An 18862-nucleotide genomic window follows, 5' to 3' on the forward strand; every position below is an offset into this window, starting at 1 on the left:
AATGAGTGTCGTATGATAATGACACTTGACTACGGAAGCGTAGAGCTGCCAATGTGGAGTAAACATTTTTGGCTGGCGAGTATGTTCGAACATACTCACAAATATGTTCAAACGTAGTCACAAATACATTCGAACATACTCGCAAATATGTTTGAATGTACTTGTAGGCTACATGCTAAAAAGTTGGCACACCTTCCCATAATGCCACGGGGTATTATCTGCTCAAGTGCGAGTGAAAACAAAACCCCATGTTTTTAAGGCATTTGGGCCACATTAGCAATTCATTAGAAAATTAAGTAGACAGTTCATTTGTAACTTTTACGATTTATTATGTCTGCCGTGCATGATTTAGGTTCATCATGTTTGTTTTCATGTTTTTTGCCTACCTAATTCTCTAATGAATTGGTAATGTGGCCCAAATGCCTAAAAAAAATGGGGTTTTGTTTTCACTTGCGCATTCGCAAATAATACCCCGTGGCATTATGGGAAGGTATGCTAACTTTGTGGCATGTAGCCTACAAGTACGTTCAAACATATTTGCGAGTATGTTCGAATATAATTGCGAGCATGTTCAAACATATTTGTGAGTGTGGTCGAACATATTTCAATACATTCTAACATATTTTCAAGTATGTTCAAATATATTTGAAAGTATGTTCAAACATATTCTCCAGCCAAAAATGTTTAATCCACATTAGCAGCTCTACGCTTCCATACACTTGAAACGTACAACCCGTGTTAATCTTAGAGAGATGGTTGAAGGTAAATTACACTTCATCCTGTCATCTTTTCCTGTTTGTCTACAGGTTCGATGCTACACGGAAGGGCTGCATCGCTGGGAAGACCTCTTGTCCTTTTTGTCCGTGTTGTTAAGAGTTTCAGTCATCCAAGTCCCGGGTGTCAGACGTCCCGATGGGGAAGAGCATGTCGCTCTCCATGGAGAGGTTGCTCCCCAGGCCGGTCATGTGACCCCGCAGCATGAAGTGCGTCCTCCTCTGCAGGATCCTCTGCTGCTCCTGCTTGAGCTCCATGTAGGAGCGTGAGAACGTGTGGAAGATGGAGGTGACGGGGAAGGCCATGAGGAGGATGCCGCTCAGGATGCTGCTCAGGGCCACCACCTGACCCGGGATGCTGCGCGGCACCATGTCGCCGTAGCCCACCGTCGTCATGGTGATGACCGCCCACCAGTAGGTGGCAGGGATGCTGGTGAACTCCTGCGTAGCGGCCATTTCGTTCTCGATCAGGTAGAGCAGTGGCGAGTAGAGGGCGATGGCCACGCACAGGAAGAGAAGGAGCAGGCCGAACTCGCGCGTGCAGCGACGGGCAGTCAGCCCCAGAGTCTGCAGGCCCAGCGAATGGCGAGCCAGACGCATCACGTAGAGGATGCGCAAAGCTCGTAGCACCCGCAGCACTAGGCCCACCTTGTCCAGGTAGCTGCTGCCTGAACCCGGGCGCTTCTCGCCCTTGGAGGTAGTGTCCACAAGCAGTGTGATATAGTAGGGCAGGATGGCGAGCACGTCGATGAGGTTGAGGGGTTGTCGCAGGAAGGTCAGCTTGGAGCGGTCCTGGATGAAACGCAGGGAGAACTCCAGGGAGAACCAGGCCACGCACACCGTCTCCACGATGAAGATGTTGTAGCACATCTGGGAACATGTGCCCTGTTCAAAGATACAGTATAAGCCACAACAGCGTCTTAATAACCACCAGGGGGCGATACTGTATTGTGAAAGCTACAATGATCAGGCTTCAAATAGTCTCACATAATACAGGCAGTGATTCATAATCATAACAAACACAAATTTGGACTATAGTCTAAAGTCTAAACACTCTTTTCAAATGGCAGGTTTTTACAAAAAATGAGATCAACTAATTTAAAAGCTTTTTCCACTATTCCACGACCTATTACTGGTACAACATGAATAAATGTTTTTAAAAGTATTTTTAAGCAAGGATGTGAAAATAACAAAAACTAACTAATTTGCTCCCAAAACATATAAATATGGTTTATTTGAAATGTTTTAAGTGTCCCAAAGATGCATTTATATGTTTTTATAATGTTTTTTTGTTTTTTTTTATGCTAGAGCATACAGAAGGCTTTGATGCAGCCTCTCAACTGCTGTGAACGGTAGCGATTACAAAAACGGCCAGCAGGTGGGAACAGAGTATAAGAGATCAACCAGGGCCATGATGAAAAGAAGCTGTTTTCCTACAATTCTAATCAGATTTGTGAATAATACTAATAATAAAACTTAGCTATATTCTAATGCTAATTGCTGCAAAACGGAAACACATAGAAATGTACTGTTTTTTTCCATCATGTTTTTATAGTAAAATAACACAATATTCTGTGGGCCTTGTAAAATCAGTCAAAATCCAGTAAAACAGCTGGGACCAAAGGGTGTTGCTTCAATGAAAATGGTTGGGAGTGAATGAACTAAGATAATGTGTTTGCAAAACTGTGCACACCCTCTTATAGCTGGGGATGTGGATGTGTTCAGAACTTCACACTGAAAAGAGCAATGCGGTGATGGCTCATGGAAGTACTGGTGTCACCATTCCTGTTAATTTTGAGGTAATTTAAAGTTCCTTTAACGGCACTTATTTTATTAATGTGCGATTAATGACTGCCCCTTACTTGGAAAGCCTGTCAAAATGTATCAGTAATAAATAGTCCAGTCAAACAAAGCATATATTTTTAGAGACTGGTGTCAAGTTGTATTTTACAATTTTTAAAATGTGCAGAATTTCACAAGTTACTTCATGTTAAAGATTTGATAGCTCTTAATATGAAAAGAAAAATGCACTGAGCTGTCACCAATGTCTTACAAATGCAATTATGCCATCTAGTGGCAGAAAAATGACCTCAACACAATATCACACTCATTTTTTACAGTACAGTACAGTAGAGCTTTTTTTTTTAACTTTAACCTCCTAAGACCCAAGCTTTTGTTTGGTCCAAGAATCATGAATGTAATGTCCTCGCATGAGTATTCTGGGTCTCAGGAGGTTAACTCAATTTTATGAATTATTATGAAATTACTGTATCAAAGAAGATGCAGCCATATTTTTATTAGTTTAACATTTAACACTTTTATGTTGAGTATGAAAACTACTATAACTAGTATTAAGTGAATTGTTTGGAGGCTACTCACCTCCTCCTCCTCCTGCCTCAGTGCAGGCATGGTGCTTATGGAGAGATTGACAGCAGTGATGGTGACGAACAACACCGATAAACAAGCGAAAATCTTCCCAGGGAGTCCCGAGTGAGGTCGCTCCACCATGTCCCTCAACTTGGTCATGAAGCAACTCAAGCAGGACTCCGCGGGACGCCCCCCGCTGTCGGAATCCGACAAATCCTGCAGGAGAGCTTCCTCCTCTGCAGCTCGCTCCATAGCTTCAAACTCTTCCAGACGTTGTAGCATGCGCCGGCGACAGCACCACTCCAGGCTCTCCTCCGAAACCCCCCAGTACAGCAACTCCTCCCTGAAGGAGAGGGCGCACATCTCTCTGAGGGAGCGAAGCTTGCCAGCCCTCAGGAACGTCAGGATGGTGCGGAAGGCGCATGGATTGCGGTCAAAGAAGAACTCGTTGTGCGTGACGTCGTAGTCGTCGCAAATGCCCATGATCTCGTCGAAGCTGCTGCACAGGTGCAGCTGGCCCAGGCGGGACAACGGGAAGTCCTCCAGAGTGGTCCAAGGCAGCTGGTAGCGCATGCCGCCCACATTGATAATGGCGTGGAATTTGCGGAGGTTAGACAGCGATGCAGGGTCACGGCTGGGGGCAAGCTCGGGGGCCGGCTGCGCCCTCTTGTAGAAGGCTCCCTTGCGGGCCTCCTGCTCTTGCAAGGGTGGAGGGTAGAAGGAGGTATCCGAGGCGCAGCTGAGGGCACTGTAGTCGTAGTCGGAGCCGTCACCTGCCAGCAGGGTCATGTTTACTGGCCTGCTCGCATGCCTGAGCCTCCACCTGCCACCTGTATGCTGTCACCTGTGAAATGATATCAGCGAACCAATCGTGACTTTTATTTAAGAGCAACATTTTCAGGTTCTTGAAGTTGTCTTGAGTATTCACCATAAACAACATAATCATGACTCAATCTTAAAGTGGATGTCAACCCAAAACACATTTCTTGACAATAATATTTTCTATGCAACCCAACTTGTCTAAATAAGGTATTCTGGTTAATATTGCATTAGTGGAATATGAGTTAAGCAGCTAAATCCAGCAGTTTTTTTTTTTTTTTTTTTTAAGAAATATCAGATGCACTTGCTGTTGCGTGAAAATGACATTACAGTTGCTCAGGTTTTCGGTAACAACCAATCACAACTCAGTTTCAGACAATAGGTGAGCTCTGATTGGTCATTGCCTGAGCCATGAGTAACTGTGATGTCATTGTCAGTCGACAGCAAGTAGCAAAATGGCCGCCACCTGAGATGGATAAAAACAGCTAGATTTAGCTGCATAACTCATATTTCACAAATGTAATATTAATCCGAATGTCATATTTAGTCTAGTGAGGTCACATGTAACATATTATTGTCAAGCAATATTTAAGGTTGACTTTCCCTTTAAAATGTTTTGAAGACTACGCAGTATTGTTAAAACACATTTGTTAGGCTCAATGAAAACTAAATTGCTTTACAGCTAAGTTTACTGATGACTAAACTTTCTTTAGTGTTTACAAAACCATGAATGTTAGGTATAGACTCAATTTTTTATTTAATAAAAAGTATGCTGTATTAGGTTAATTTAACTCATTTGCCTTATTTACAGAAAATAATTATAAGTTTACAAAATTTTATTTTATGTTCAAGGAAAAAAACACACATTCGGCTGACTTAAGACTCTGTCTTCACCCACGACCCATGTAGGCTTACTATCCGTTAAATTCAGTGAAAACCCGATTTAAGCAAACACATTTCCAAAATCATCATGTTCTTAGTGGAAAAGACAAGAAGAAATTTTGGTGCTGCTTCAAGGGCTTCTGTCCAAACAAATGAAATCAATTCCAGTAATTTCATTGAATAGTCAGCAATTAAAATGTCAGTGCTTGGATCTGCTTATAGAAACAATTGTGCTGTTTCCGGAAGGAGGTGTGGGCTTCTAAGTGAAATGTGCGGAAGTGATGAATGCTTATTAGACACCTGCTCTGTCACATATGATCGCAGCCAGAAGAATGTTCCACCCGCAGAGATCATCCGTCTTAGCCAAGGAGGCTTTAAAAGCTTTTGGAATCTATTTAGCAGAATGCAAACAATGCTAAATTACTTCCATATGATTTTTGTACACAGTTTGCCTGGAGCTGAGATTCGAGCAAAAAAAGTTATCTGGAAATCTACCCCAAAATTTTGGCTTCTTGATGATTATGATTGATTATCATAATGATGCTGATGATGATTTAAAAAAAAAAAAAAAAATATATATATATATATATATATATATATTATCTAGATGTGCGTATTATATGAGCGGTGTCAGAAAAGTGTCACAAAAAAAAACATAACTGCAAGCTTCTCCCTTCATTATAATCATCTGAGAGTACTACAGTAAGCGAAATCTATGCTCTCTTGCAAGTGACTGAACTTCCCTGACCCGACATGCTTTTACTGTATATAAATATCCTCTGTGTCAGGTCATCAAGCAATGAGCAGAGTGAGTGATGATGAGACCAATGAGACCAGACTTGTGAGGACGACTCATCACCGGTTATTAATCATGGGTCTTTGAATATGACCCGTTGACCAAATGACAGAGCCTTCAGTGGTGAACCTATCACAACTCTTATTCCTCAGAATGAAAAGCCAGCAAAATGAATCATGGCATAAGAGTGTCCACCAGTTTTCCAAGTTGTATTGATGCAGCAGAGGTTATCAATACGCCCACAGTGATTCACCAGTATGGATGTGCACGGGCCTACGCCACTCTCCTGCTGCATTAAATCATACTTAACCCCTCCAGGCTATTTGATTCCCCACTTTAACAGACTGTGCTTTTGCTTCTCCACACTCACTGCAGCAGTTTTATTTTTTTTTTGTATTTTGAAAGCCTCTTGCCAGGAGAATATTTAATGTGCTAGCACGGGATGAAAGGCAGCAAGGGCGACGAAGGCTGTTCCATCCACCAGATCGGCGGCGGTCTGGCCTCTCCGTGTGCCAGTGTGATCACAGGCTGGCCGCGGGGCATGTTCTCCAGATTGCCTGGTGACTCACTTGCGTGTGTTGTGCTTCCCGTAGTGCCTTCACCAGTACTGCGGAAGATCATTTTATTCAAGAGAACTGTAAAACCTGAGCAATTTTAAACCATGCCACGTTCCTTTATAAACACACAAGATTGTGGAGCACACATAACAAACCACTTCATGAGCCAGCTGCTTGGTAAGTTGGTTGATTGCTAGAGAAGGTGATAATATCCATCCATCCATCCATCCATTGTCTTGACCGCTTATTCCTCACAAGGGTCACGGGGGCTGCTGGCGCCGATCTCAGCTGGCTCTGGGCAGTAGGCAGGGGACACCCTGGACTGGTTGCCAACCAATCGCAGGGCACACAGAGACGAACAACCATCCACACTCACACGCACACCTAGGGACAATTCGGAGCGCCCAATTAACCTGCCATGCATGTCTTTGGAATGTGGGAGGAGACCGGAGTACCCGGAGAAGACCCACGCGGACACGGGGAGAACATGCAAACTCCACCCAGGAAGGTCCGAGCCTGGACTCGAACCGGAGACCTCAGAACTGGGAAGCCGACGTGCTAACCACTCGACTACCGTGCCGCCCGTGATAATATCCAGTTTTCTTTATTATTATTATTATTATTATTATTATTATTATTATTATTATTATTATTATTATTATTATTATTATTATTATTATTATTATTATTTTACGTCTTATTTCAAGCAAGATTTTTTTATTTAAATGGATCTGGAGTATCAGTGCCATGTTCACCTAGATTGCTAGCTTGCTTGTAAGAAAGAAAGAAAGAAAGAAAGAAAGAAAGAAAGAAAGAAAGAAAGAAAGAAAGAAAGACTGCACGTGTTGTAAGGAGAACAAAGGCTTAATTATGACTAACATTTAATGACTATTAAAATCTCCTGAGATTCATGCCAGTGGACTTCCACTGGACTTCCACTCCATACACTTGTATGGAGGTAAATATAGTGCAAAAGTAACTCGTAAAAAATAAAAAATGTACATGTAGAAAAAAAGTACAAATGTATATATGTAAAAGTTGTGATTTGTACCTGTAAAAAATGTACCTGTAAAAAAAAACGTGTATGTAAAAAAAAAAAAAAAAAAAAAATGGACATGTTAAAAAAATGTTGACCTGTAAAAACGGAAAAGTGTACTAAAAAAAAATTTACGTAAAAAAAATCTGTATATATAAAAAAATGTACGTTAAAAAAAATTGTACCTGTAAAAACAAAAAAAGTGTACCTGTAGAAAAAAAAATTGTACCTGTAGAAAAAAAAAAGTGTACATCTGTATCTGTAAAAGTCATGATTTGTACCTGTAGAAATGACAACTTGTAGTCAAAGAAGTCGCCACTAGAAGTTACAAGTGTTTTTTTTCTGCTGCTGTCCGGTCACGTGACTTTTGCACTAAATTTCTCACTACAGATGAGGCAAAACGATTCATACTTGTAGAGGTCAGTGATTTGTACGTGTAGAGAAGGGGCCGGGCTGAAGCTCAACCTCATTGGTTCAGCGAACGACAGTGGGTTGATCTCAAGAAGTGGTCACGTTATTCTCATTAATATGCACGAGGTCCGGAATCCCAAACAGAGTAGCGACACCAACATATACGTCATTTTGGAAGAAGAGGACGTCCCAGGCATAAACATTTCAACATGGTTCAAGATACAAACAGTGTGGAACAGCTGAAAGTTAAACGTTGGTTAACATGCAGAGACCTCAAAGTGGGCAAAAAGAAAGCTTTAGTATGAAGGTAAGATTTATTGTACAATCATAGCTCATAATCCGGCGCTATAGCTAGCTCATCCCGTGTTGCTAATTCTCACGAAAACTGAACACATTTGAAGTCACTATTTTCATTTCAAGATTTGAAGCCAAAATGTTTGGACTGTGACTTTCTCTCCTGAATGTATTTCCTTTGACCTGGGCTATTGTATTGTCATAGCTGAGACAATAGCTTGTCCTGGCACGTCCTCTACTTAATGTCTTCAAATACTACCTGTATACTTGAACTGAGGTGTATTCAACTCGACACGCATTACACCGTGTCTGCTGCTTACAATAGGGCTTGTTTTTGTATGTCATCTCAAACTGTATTGTGGTCCGTCCCTTAGGTTAAAATGACCATCCCAACCACACCACAAATCGCTTTAATCCACTTCCTGTTATATGCCAAAAAGACACTTCTCGAGCAACTTGTATGTCTGTACAGTATTGTGTTGTCAAACCCGAAAGAAGTTGTCATTTCCTTTAAGGAGCTAAGTGACTCCCTAACACTGTCTGTGGTCCACCACAATGTGCATAAATGTTTGTGCAGCATCAAAAGTAATGCAATAATGATGATGTGTGCTGGCTACAATGGCTATGTTCACCACACATATATAGTCAATGGGCCACAACAGGACGCACACTTGTACAATTGAGCTGTATTTCTCAACTTTTATTTAGACAAGGTACGACGCTTTATATGAGAAAAATATCATAGCATGCGACCAAACAAAATGTTGGAAATGATGATGATTTTGTCTCAATTAATTTACTCAATGTAATCTGGGCCTGCTCTGTTGAACACAAAGCTATTTTTTCTGTTGCATATCCCCTATCTATTGGTCAAATCACACTTTCACCCGGGAGAGAAAAAAAAAAAAAAAGTCCTGGAGCCATGCCAGGTTGCATGACTGGCAACAGGATACACAAGGTAACACAAGACTATTTTTTTGTAGACAGCACATCTACACCGTGGCACAAATGCCGGCAGATCTTGATATTCATATCAACGCAAGGCTCATTTCACATGATTGCCAATTTGGCAGACTGTTGTCCATAAAGCTGGTGCAAGAGTAGGAGTGTGTTGTACCTTTCTTTTCTCTTTATTTCTTTTTTTTTTCTGACCTTTTCTCTGGTCTCCTGACCATTTAAACCTCACGACTCTGGCAAGATTCTGAAGTACCTGGTTAAGGCGAAGGGTAATGGGATATTTATAAGGTTTTAGGTGAATGAATGAGTATAAATTTATACGTATTTGCACGCACGCACGCACACGCACGCACGCGCACGCACGCAAACGCACGCACGCAAACGCACGCACGCAAACGCACGCACGCAAACGCACGCACGCAAACGCACGTACACATACACACACACAAAAAAAAAAAAAAAAAAAAAAAAAGAGCAATGATGACAAGACGTTGAATCGGTAAGACAAAAAAAAAAAAAAAAAGGAGTGTGTTGGAGATGTGCCTGGCAGAGTGACAATTTGGTGGCAGGAAGTCAATCCAAACCTTACACCTGCTCAAATCACATCCAAATGGCCAGCGTAGGGTGGACGGCTCTGAATCATAGTTCCATATTTCTTAAATCATCCCACTGGGCAGAAAAAGGGTAGCTCAATTAATGGGAATGTGACGAGTCACTTCACTCATCAGCGTATAACTTAAACTCGCATATCCGCTGGTTTGCGCTTATTTGCGACATTACCAAAATTTGGTGTAAGCCACGCCCATGCAGTTACGCCACATACTGCATAGGACAGGGGTGGCAAACTGCAGTCCTCGAGGGCCGGAGTCCTGCAGGTTTTATAGATTTCCCTATTCGAAGTGCAGCTGATATCAATTAACAGGCTCGTTATCAGGCTTCTGCAGAGTTTATTGATGAGCAGATCATGAATCAGCTGTGTTGAAGATGGGGAATATCCAAAACCTGCAGGACTGCGGCCCTCGAGGACCGGATCTCGCCACCCCTGGCATAGGATTTAATAGGTATGATTTACTGTTTCAATAAATTAATACTGTGGTTGGTAACTTGTTTTTACACTTTTGTGATATTTAAGAATGTTAAAATAGTAATAAAAAATATTGCTTCCTGATGCTGACAGTATGCCCATAGAACAGGTAACCAATATGGTTTTATTGGCCAAGATAGAAAAAAAAAAAGCAAGGGAAAGTTTTTGTTTGTTTTCTTTTCTTTTTTTTTTTTTAGAGCACATTTTGCACACAAGGCAATTCAAAGTGAACAATTACAAGAAGGTAAATACTCGACAACACATAAAAATTGCCATTAAATTAAATTAAAGGATGCAGATAAAGAATGTGTAAGTATGTGTCATATAGGCTGCTCAATAGAACTGTTTTGAGCCTGTATAAAAAAAAAAGAAAAAACTGTGATTTTAGCTGGGATAGGCTCCAGCAAACCCGCAACCCTAGTGAGGATAGCGGTTCGGAAAATGGATGGACGGATGGACTTTTTCTTTTTAAATTGTGACTACTGTTTGCTATGGATGTACTTGACTGCACTGCAAAACAAGACAAATTTAACAAATTTGATGCCACTTCAGACACATCAGTCAGAGCCAGACACACACAAGCGACAACAATGTAAGGGAATGAGACTGTTACGCGTACGGTAGCTTGAAATTACTTTAAACCTTGAATAACCTTTAGAAACAACCATCTGAAACACGTACAATCAGTGCTGGACTGGCACCAAAATAATAAAATATAAATAAATTAGCTCTGGCATTTTGATTTCGGCCGGCCTAAATCCTGACCAGCCCTGGCTACCACATAGCTCTGCCACAGGAGTTGATTGCTGTTTGCATTCTAAATGGATTAATAGACTGCTCTTTTTAAATCGTAGGTCGGTGTCTTAGGATAAAATGGAGGAAAATAATCATAAAATAGGATTGCATCAGCCCCGAAAGAGACCAGCCCACCGGGCATCTGCCCTGGATGCCAGATAGCCAATCCAGCACTGCAGTCCTATATTATGCAAGGAAAAAAAATACATTTGGGTTAAATGACTGTTCTTGTTGTTTTTAATAAAACAGGAAAAAGATAAATGCTAAAAAAAGATAAATAAAAGATAAATGTATAAAAAAAAGATAAATGGCAAAATGCAAGGTTTTCAGCGCAACGATTAGAAACAACTGCAACATCTAACTTCATCCGTCGCTATGAAACCCACAGACGCAGGTAAGCTATATGACCCTGAAGAAAAAAAAAAGCACCATTTAAAAGACTGATGAAAATTATATAATTAAAAAAAGTCAAAGGCTGCTGGCTTTAATATGAACATACATTTGATTTGAAAACTCACTGATTATAGCAACAAAATCTGATCAGGCAATGATAATCTAATGATTGCAGTTCAAATGGAGGTACAACGATGATGAGGAAGTAACTGTTATGTAGTGGAAAAGGAGCTTGACAAAGAAGCATCGTCACATGGGAAGGGTAAAAAAAACCTCACTGCTCAGTAAATTCCATAAGCAATTCACACACTGACTGACTGTAAACAGTGACCACCATCATTCACACTCAGTTCAATTCGTCCTCAACAATAAGCTGTGGTGACATCAAGCTAGTGCTCTCTCTGTAAATTCACCAGTGCTCACAATTCATCGTGTGATGCCCCTTTTGCCCGCAGAGCTGCAATCATGCAACCTAATAAATGGCATCTTGTTGTGTAAACAACCCCTTCTTCACTGGAGCTACGTGAAGCGTTGAGTCTGGGGGCAGACCACCTCATACTTAAGACGAGTCGGCCTGTTGCGAACACAACCATGAAAGGTCTGTGTGGCAAAACTCAGTCGCTGTCCCAGACGGATGGGGTGGCAGACAGTACAGAACACTAACCCGTAAGACAGATAGCCAGGAAGACCTCCAAAAATATATATCACTTTTATAGCTTTCAGTGGTAAAAGTACGCGAATTGATGAAATGGAAAACTGGACCAAAAGGGTTTACCTTTTGTCTGGCGGATGGGAAATCAGCCTCCATAAATTTATTCCATCCATATTCTACCACTTATCCTGTTCAGAGCAACAAGAAAGATGGAGTATACCCCAGCTACAAGTAACTGAGGCAGACTAGACCCTGGGCTGGTCGGCAGTCAAACATGGGACATATTTAGACAGACAATCATTCACACTCATCTTCACACCAATGTCATGTCACTGAACAGGAATTGATCCCACACTGCCAGCACTAAAGTCGGACGTGTGAATCCCGGTCACCCAATAAAGGTTATTGACTAGTCATTATTTGAAGGAGTTGGACAGATTCTGATATCAATTATACATCCAGTACATTTGATGCAACAAATGTGTTTAGCTCAAGCTGTGACAGATTCACATCCATCCATTCATTTTCATACAGTACAGTTATATCCATCCATCCATCCATCCATCCATCCATCCATCCATTTTCTTGACCGCTTATTCCTCACAAGGGTCGCGGAGGGCAGTAGGCGGGGTACACCCATGATTGGTTGCCCACCAATCGCAGACAGTTATATACATTTGACATTATTTGCGCCATATATGTTTGCTAGCCCACTACGTGATAAAACTAAAATGTGAGATGCATTCCATGATAAGCAATTTAAGCTCCTCTCATATATCAACTTTCAAATTTGTACAGTCTTTACAAAAGCTCCAAATCGAATGTGCTCACTGATATATGATGGTGCACCACTGGTGCTTTGTCATTCTTTGACTTCCTCTAATGCAGGGATCTGAAAGTTTTTTGTCACTTATGCGCTACCAGAGCTCAGGCTCATGAGTGCTTTCAGTGAAACGTAATTCTGAAGTGACACCAAGTGGAAACAAAAGATATTCTGTCTCCAATTCCTAGTCTTGTCTTTTTCAAAACCGGCTGTGAAAAGAAAGGTTGGCAAGAAGAACAGCCCGTTTAAAAAAAAAAACAGGAGATAAAGGGGCCTATGTGAGTGCAAATTTAGTGCAAAACTAGTCTCACTGTGCGCGTGGGTGGATTTTCTTTCTTTTGGCATTTTCGTAGATGGGTGCAGTTAGAAACGACTTTCATGGGACTGAACACAGCGAACTTGATTCTCGGCCAATCAAAAGGCTCCCTCATTCCCTTTAAATTTAGTGCAGGTGAGGCGCGCGGTCCACATGGCGAAAGCATAACGGACTCACTGGAGTCAGGAGGTCGGCGAGGATAAGGAACTCCAAGAAGTTGGCCGCTGTTAAGCTCTCTCGATTGTGTGTGACCGCCCACCCCCACCCACACCGGTTACGCATCCCCATACTGAGATATGGGGAAACATTTGAAAAAATAATAATAATAAAATTAATAATGATTTATGTCTACAATTATTTAGAGGTTTCAATGCACGTTGATTGGTGAGGACCGCCTCACCAATCTTGTTCACGTTCAGAAGAACTATTAATAATGATTGAGAAGGCTGACTTAGTTGTACTCTTTTTGAATATGTGAACCCGTTTCTTATGGAATACGCAATGCAAGCCTCATCTACCACGGCCCTCACTTAAGTTAAGTTTGAGACCCCTGCTTTAATTGCATGTGGGTATATCTATAGCAGACACCTGTGAATAGCACATTTTAATTACTTTGTCAATTTTTTTTTAATAGAGGGGAATCAGACAGTCACTATTAGTAGGTAAAAGTGGAACAAGTCATTAGTTGGTCTCATTGTAGCCGTAATTACCTGCAGGAGGGAGAGCAAATGATCTATTACGTGTCATCTATCTTGACTTCAAACTTCGGGAGGCGTGTTTGGGGTGGAAGATACTTTTCTCTGGTGTGAAAATACAAATAATTCCCCACAGTGCTTCTCAGACTTAAAAGTCCTGCCCATGCTCTCACTGAGTTGACAAATGTGATCCAGCTTCAAAGGGTTGCCAGCATGTCCCATCTATCACGAAAAACAACAACAAAAACTCTTTTCATGGATTTTTGGTTAAGGGAAATGAAACAAGCATGCATTTTCAATTATATCAATTTGTTTTGGAGAAATTAGTAAATGACTAATCTTGGAATCCCTCTTTTTCTTTGGAAATTAGAAACCAACAAAACAATAACTAACCCTCTCCATAGGTGCTCACTATAATAGAATAAGGAAATGTGTAAATAGGGGACTTACCTTCTTCTTCTTTTTTTTAAATCTTGCGCCAACTGTGCATACTGTGTATACTCAACAAAATGAAACACTGAGTTGTGTTTTTATTTTTCTCACCAACTGGTTTGACGATTAGACATCAATGTTGCATTTTCAGCTACAAACAGAATATTTTGGGATTAAGGGTAATTTAATTAATTTTGTAGTTTAAGTACCTTTAAGCACCTAAAAAAAAAGTGTGTGTATGTGTATATATATATATATATATGGGGTGTATCGTGGAAAATCAACTTTTTGGAGCTTTTAGCCATGTTAAAATGCTAATTCCACACCAAAACATCACCAAAACAAATGGCGTTTTCCTCCATTCACCCCTCTATGAGAAATTTTAGGTCCTTCTGCTGAGCTGGTACTCACTCAATGACACCATCAGGTGCGGACCCACCCCTGGACCGCCTAACACATGCCCACTTTCTCTGAGACCTCACAGGATAGTGATAAAAGTAGCCTTTATCAGTATGCATTCTGTCCAAATTAATTTAAAGCAATCAATTTTCCTTCACATTTGCAATGCACAAGTGCAATGACAAATTGCTGTCTTAAATTCACAAAGGTTCCGTGGCTGACACTTGTTTAAACTACAAGTAAAATTTCTGAGCTGTTGAACCTAACTGAACGAATGGTTTAGTGGCTGTCGCGCTCCCCTTATAAGCAGAATCTTGTGGTTTCACGACACCCACTCAGGATTTTTTTTAATTTATTTTATTTCTCTCCTCCTCCCTTACAATTTCTTGCAGCAAAGGAGTTCTTTTGTTTTGAATGTTTTGCGTGGCCACTCAGAAGACTGCTCAAACGCAGCACTCGCTCCGGAGTTTTGTGGGTGGTGCGAACAGCAGCCGGCTTAGGATGAGAGGGGCGCGGCAACCACACGGGGAGAGGCGGGGTCTTACTGAACTGGGCGTTTTATTTCCGTGTTAGAATAATAGCCAGTAAAATACCTCATAGTTCATAAAAAATTACGTCGCCAAGGAGTCAAAGGTAAGATTTAATCATTATATGTCTATAGTTAACTGTGGAAGGGCTTAAAATACTGCGATACATACCCTTTAAATTGTTCGATACGGGGGTCACGGTTCGGTACACACTGAATGCAAGACTTTATGATGAGGAGGAGCTGTGCTTGTCTTAAAATCAGGTTGGGTTTGGGGAGTTGTTGACTGACGAACTGTGTGGAATTATCACTGCAGTACAAAATCAGAACATCACCGCCCAGCTTCGCAATAAAGCCTTTCTGCCACTGTCAAATAACAAAAATATGCAATCATATTAAAAACCAAGGGAAGAACACAACCATTTCAAACTTGACTTATTCCAGGAACAGACTGAGCATCATGACTGAGTGCCGTGAGATGAGACGCGGTTTAATGTGTTACCACGGAGTGTGTGCGCACTGCATCCAGTATGCAAATGGCTGACATGTGTAAAGGGCATGGCAGATGCCACACCAAAAATCTCTGTCACTTTTACGTCTCAGTATCAACGGTATCAACTTTTGGCTGTGAGAATACACCATGTGACATAAGAATATAAAAGGTTGAGAGTACAGAGCAGTGCTACCACAAACAAATACAAAACAAAGCATACTCACTGTCTCACTGTGATCCTGATCCAAAAGAAGTGTGTTGGCTAAAAGATGCTGAGAGGTGAAGCAAGAAGGATGTTTAACAGCAGCTCGGCTGATGATGATGAGCAACAGGCTCCCTTCATCTCTCTCCAGCCACCTCCTTCCCTTCAGCACCGTACTCTCTCTCTCTCGTACTCTCGAGCGCTGACATCAGAAGTGGGATGTGCCGTTCAACCGCAAGCTTTTGGAGAGAAATCCATGGCAACCGCCTTCTCGAGAGCAGAGCCGTTTCCGCCCCACCTTTTAAATAAGAATAATCACGCGCTTTTGTTTGTAGCTTCAGGAGGCAACCATTTTCAACTCACCAAGGGGTCAAATTGGTCTCCTTCTACTGCCTGAGTTTAGTGATCTCTGAATTGATTGGAAGTAAACACACATGACAAGCCAGTCAGTGGACAAAAGTGGTGCATGTAATTGTTCATTTCATGACAATTACAACATGTCTAGCAAGCATGTGTGTGGCAACCTCCATTATCTATATGGGCTATCCTAGCCAAGTGTAAATGAAATTAATGATTTGTAGTTGTGTGATGCTAAGGAATTTTTTTGGGGCAGCTTGGTGGTTGGGTGGTTAGCACATTACAGTTAAGCCCAATTCACACTGACTGCAGAAAGGACACGTTGCGTTTTCCGTACGGCTTCCACACGGCTTCCGCAAGGACTGCAATTCACACCGGTGTGTCCGGAAATCTGCTCCCGACAGACCACATGAGCACGTGGGGTTCACGCTGGAGAGTTGAGTTCACCCAATAACAACCATGTAGTCCCATTTGTAATCAATAGCCACGCTTGCCTGTTGTCACATCGATATACTTTTTGTACATTATTTCTGGGACTTCTACCATGGCAGTTCTACCATGGGTAAGTACGTTTTGTGTTTAAATAGTGTCATTTTGTCACGTTTAATTTATTCTGAATTCAGTTTTTGTCTTAAATATCCAACTCATGTCATGCTATGTAGCTAGCTAGCTAGGTTCCCTCCCAAAAAAAACGAGTTCGCAGAATATTGTGTTCTATTCTATTTCTATAAAAATAAGGAACCTACCAAAAGAAAGGAAAGAGTCTCTTCTTTCATCAGGAAAAAAAAGTGTTTTTATCTGTTTCCGTTTTGCAGCAATTAGAATGAGAATATAGCTAAGTTTCATCATTATTCACAAATCTGTTTTAAACTGTGAGGAAAACAACTTGTTTGCAACATGGCCCTGGTTGATCTATTATACTCTGCTGCCACCTGTTGGTCGTTTTTGTAATTACTACTATTTTTTTCCCCCCACCCGTTCTCTGCAGTTGAGAGGTTGCTTCAAAGCCTTCTCTATGCTCTAGCATATAAAATACATACACCAATCCGACGTTGGCCAAATGTGACCGACTCCTACCTCCTGTGGCGTCGGCCCAGACGTCGGCATGTGGTTCGGATCGGTGAAAGTCATCGTGCGCGGTACAAGATGTATTCTCTGGAGTTTGTTAACTTATAAATACCGTGAGAATTTATTTCGCAGAGCAAGGTTAGTAGAACACTGCCACTGGATACTCTACATGTGTTTGTTAATGGTTGTACATTAGTATAAAGTATATGATAGGATGTTGTTCTCCTACTCTGCTTTGGATTTGTGGCGCTTCAATAGAACCAACATAACACTCAGGCCAGCACTCACATCCTCAGTTTTAGCTCATTTAATATACTAGTGTAGTTTTCACCGCACACTGTCATAATGGGCCTACAGGATGTGTGCGCAGAAACACACGGACGCACACACACACACACACACACACACTGCTTTCCTTCCATTATACATTGCATGCTTACTAACATAGTGATGTTTCAACTCTGGATGGATATTAATGGATATAAATTTCCTAAGTGATAAATGTTACGATGCATTAACAATACACTAATTTCACCAGCCACAGGAACTTCACTCCAATCCCATTGCATCAGTTTAGATTTTAGGAGTTTGTATGCCATTTGCCCTGCAATGATTTTCAATTGTACAACAAAATGATTAAATAAAATATATCTTAAAATTAATTATAACACTTAAAAAGAAGATGCAGCAACATACATTGGACACATTTAAAGTCTACACACCCCTCTTCAAATGCCAGGTTTTTGTGTTCAAAGTCCGCTTTATTGTCAATAGATGTGTGACAAAAAATTGATTCATAAAAGAATCGAGATTTTCATTTATGAATCGAATCGATATTAATATCCAAAAATCGATTTTATTTAAATTAGAAATGAAGAAGAAGGGGAAAAGGCTGTTGTAGCCCACATGCTGTTTTTGTGGAAAAGGCACTTACAATACAACATTAATAAATGTTTAAACAAAAAAACAAAAAACAAAAAAAAAGACACTTGAATATCTCTATTTGTCATTTTGTCTTGCAAAGCAGACTGGAGTAGCTCATGACAATGTGCATATCTGTAAATTGAAGCAGAATTCATTTGTCACTCAAATCATTTTGAATCAAAAATCGTTTGAATCGAGAATCGAAAATCAATTCTGAATCGAATCGTAGACCCAAAAATCGTAATCGAATCGTAAGACAGTCAAAGATTCCCAGCCCTAATTATCAACATGCGCTAAACATCCAAAGTAATCGAAATTCTGGTCCTCACATTCCCAGGGGTAGAAAAAACACTGTTGACTGTGTCTCATTGTTTTTGCAGAGTGACTTGCACACGTCCAATAGGTAGCAGCAAATAAGACACTTCTAACCACCAAAAGTATAAAACACTTGGGTCAAAAATAACCCTTTTATGGGTCAAAATGGACAGATCCTCTACTTGGGTTAATTTGACCCAACTTTGGGGCAAAAATTGAGCAATTAAAACAGCCTAGAAAGTTGGGTCAAATTTAACCATAAAGTTTGTCGGTCCATTTTTAATCCATAATTGAGTTACTTTTGACCCAACTGTTTTTCCCGTAAACGAGTCATATTTAACTTATGTTCCTGTTCATGTGATTGACGTCAAACTTAAAAAAATACTTGCACATCACTTGTTTGCCTATTTTTTTTATTTAACGAATATTACTTGAAAATTTCTTGCCAGAAATGATGTTAAATGTTGTGGCCAGATCTGTAACACCCAACAATCTC

At 40.8% G+C, this 18862-nt stretch overlaps 1 protein-coding gene across 1 annotated transcript; it reads right to left on the minus strand.

The window, feature by feature from the left end:
- Nucleotides 1-489: 489 nt before the first annotated feature.
- kcng1 (potassium voltage-gated channel, subfamily G, member 1) lies at nucleotides 490-15934 on the minus strand. Its single transcript, XM_077515231.1, has 3 exons — nucleotides 15733-15934; nucleotides 3153-3984; nucleotides 490-1658 (listed from the first exon to the last, which is right to left on the minus strand). Exons 2-3 carry the CDS (start codon nucleotides 3927-3929, stop codon nucleotides 879-881), a joined length of 1557 nt encoding a protein of 518 aa, XP_077371357.1. The 5' UTR covers nucleotides 3930-3984; nucleotides 15733-15934; the 3' UTR covers nucleotides 490-878.
- Between the last annotated feature and the right edge of the window lie 2928 nt (nucleotides 15935-18862).

The sequence above is a fragment of the Festucalex cinctus genome, chromosome 2 (assembly GCF_051991245.1).
Source record: "Festucalex cinctus isolate MCC-2025b chromosome 2, RoL_Fcin_1.0, whole genome shotgun sequence".
NCBI classification, from domain to species: Eukaryota; Metazoa; Chordata; class Actinopteri; order Syngnathiformes; family Syngnathidae; genus Festucalex; species Festucalex cinctus.

What these genes read in the sequence shown, in the direction of transcription:
- kcng1 (XM_077515231.1), bottom strand. Translation starts at nt 3,929, where the DNA reads ATGACCCTGCTGGCAGGTGACGGCTCCGACTACGACTACAGTGCCCTC. An exon ending in TGAGGCAGGAGGAGGAGGAG is followed by an intron (nt 1,659 to 3,152) that starts GTGAGTAGCCTC and finishes ATCTTTGAACAG; the next exon opens with GGCACATGTTCCCAGATGTG.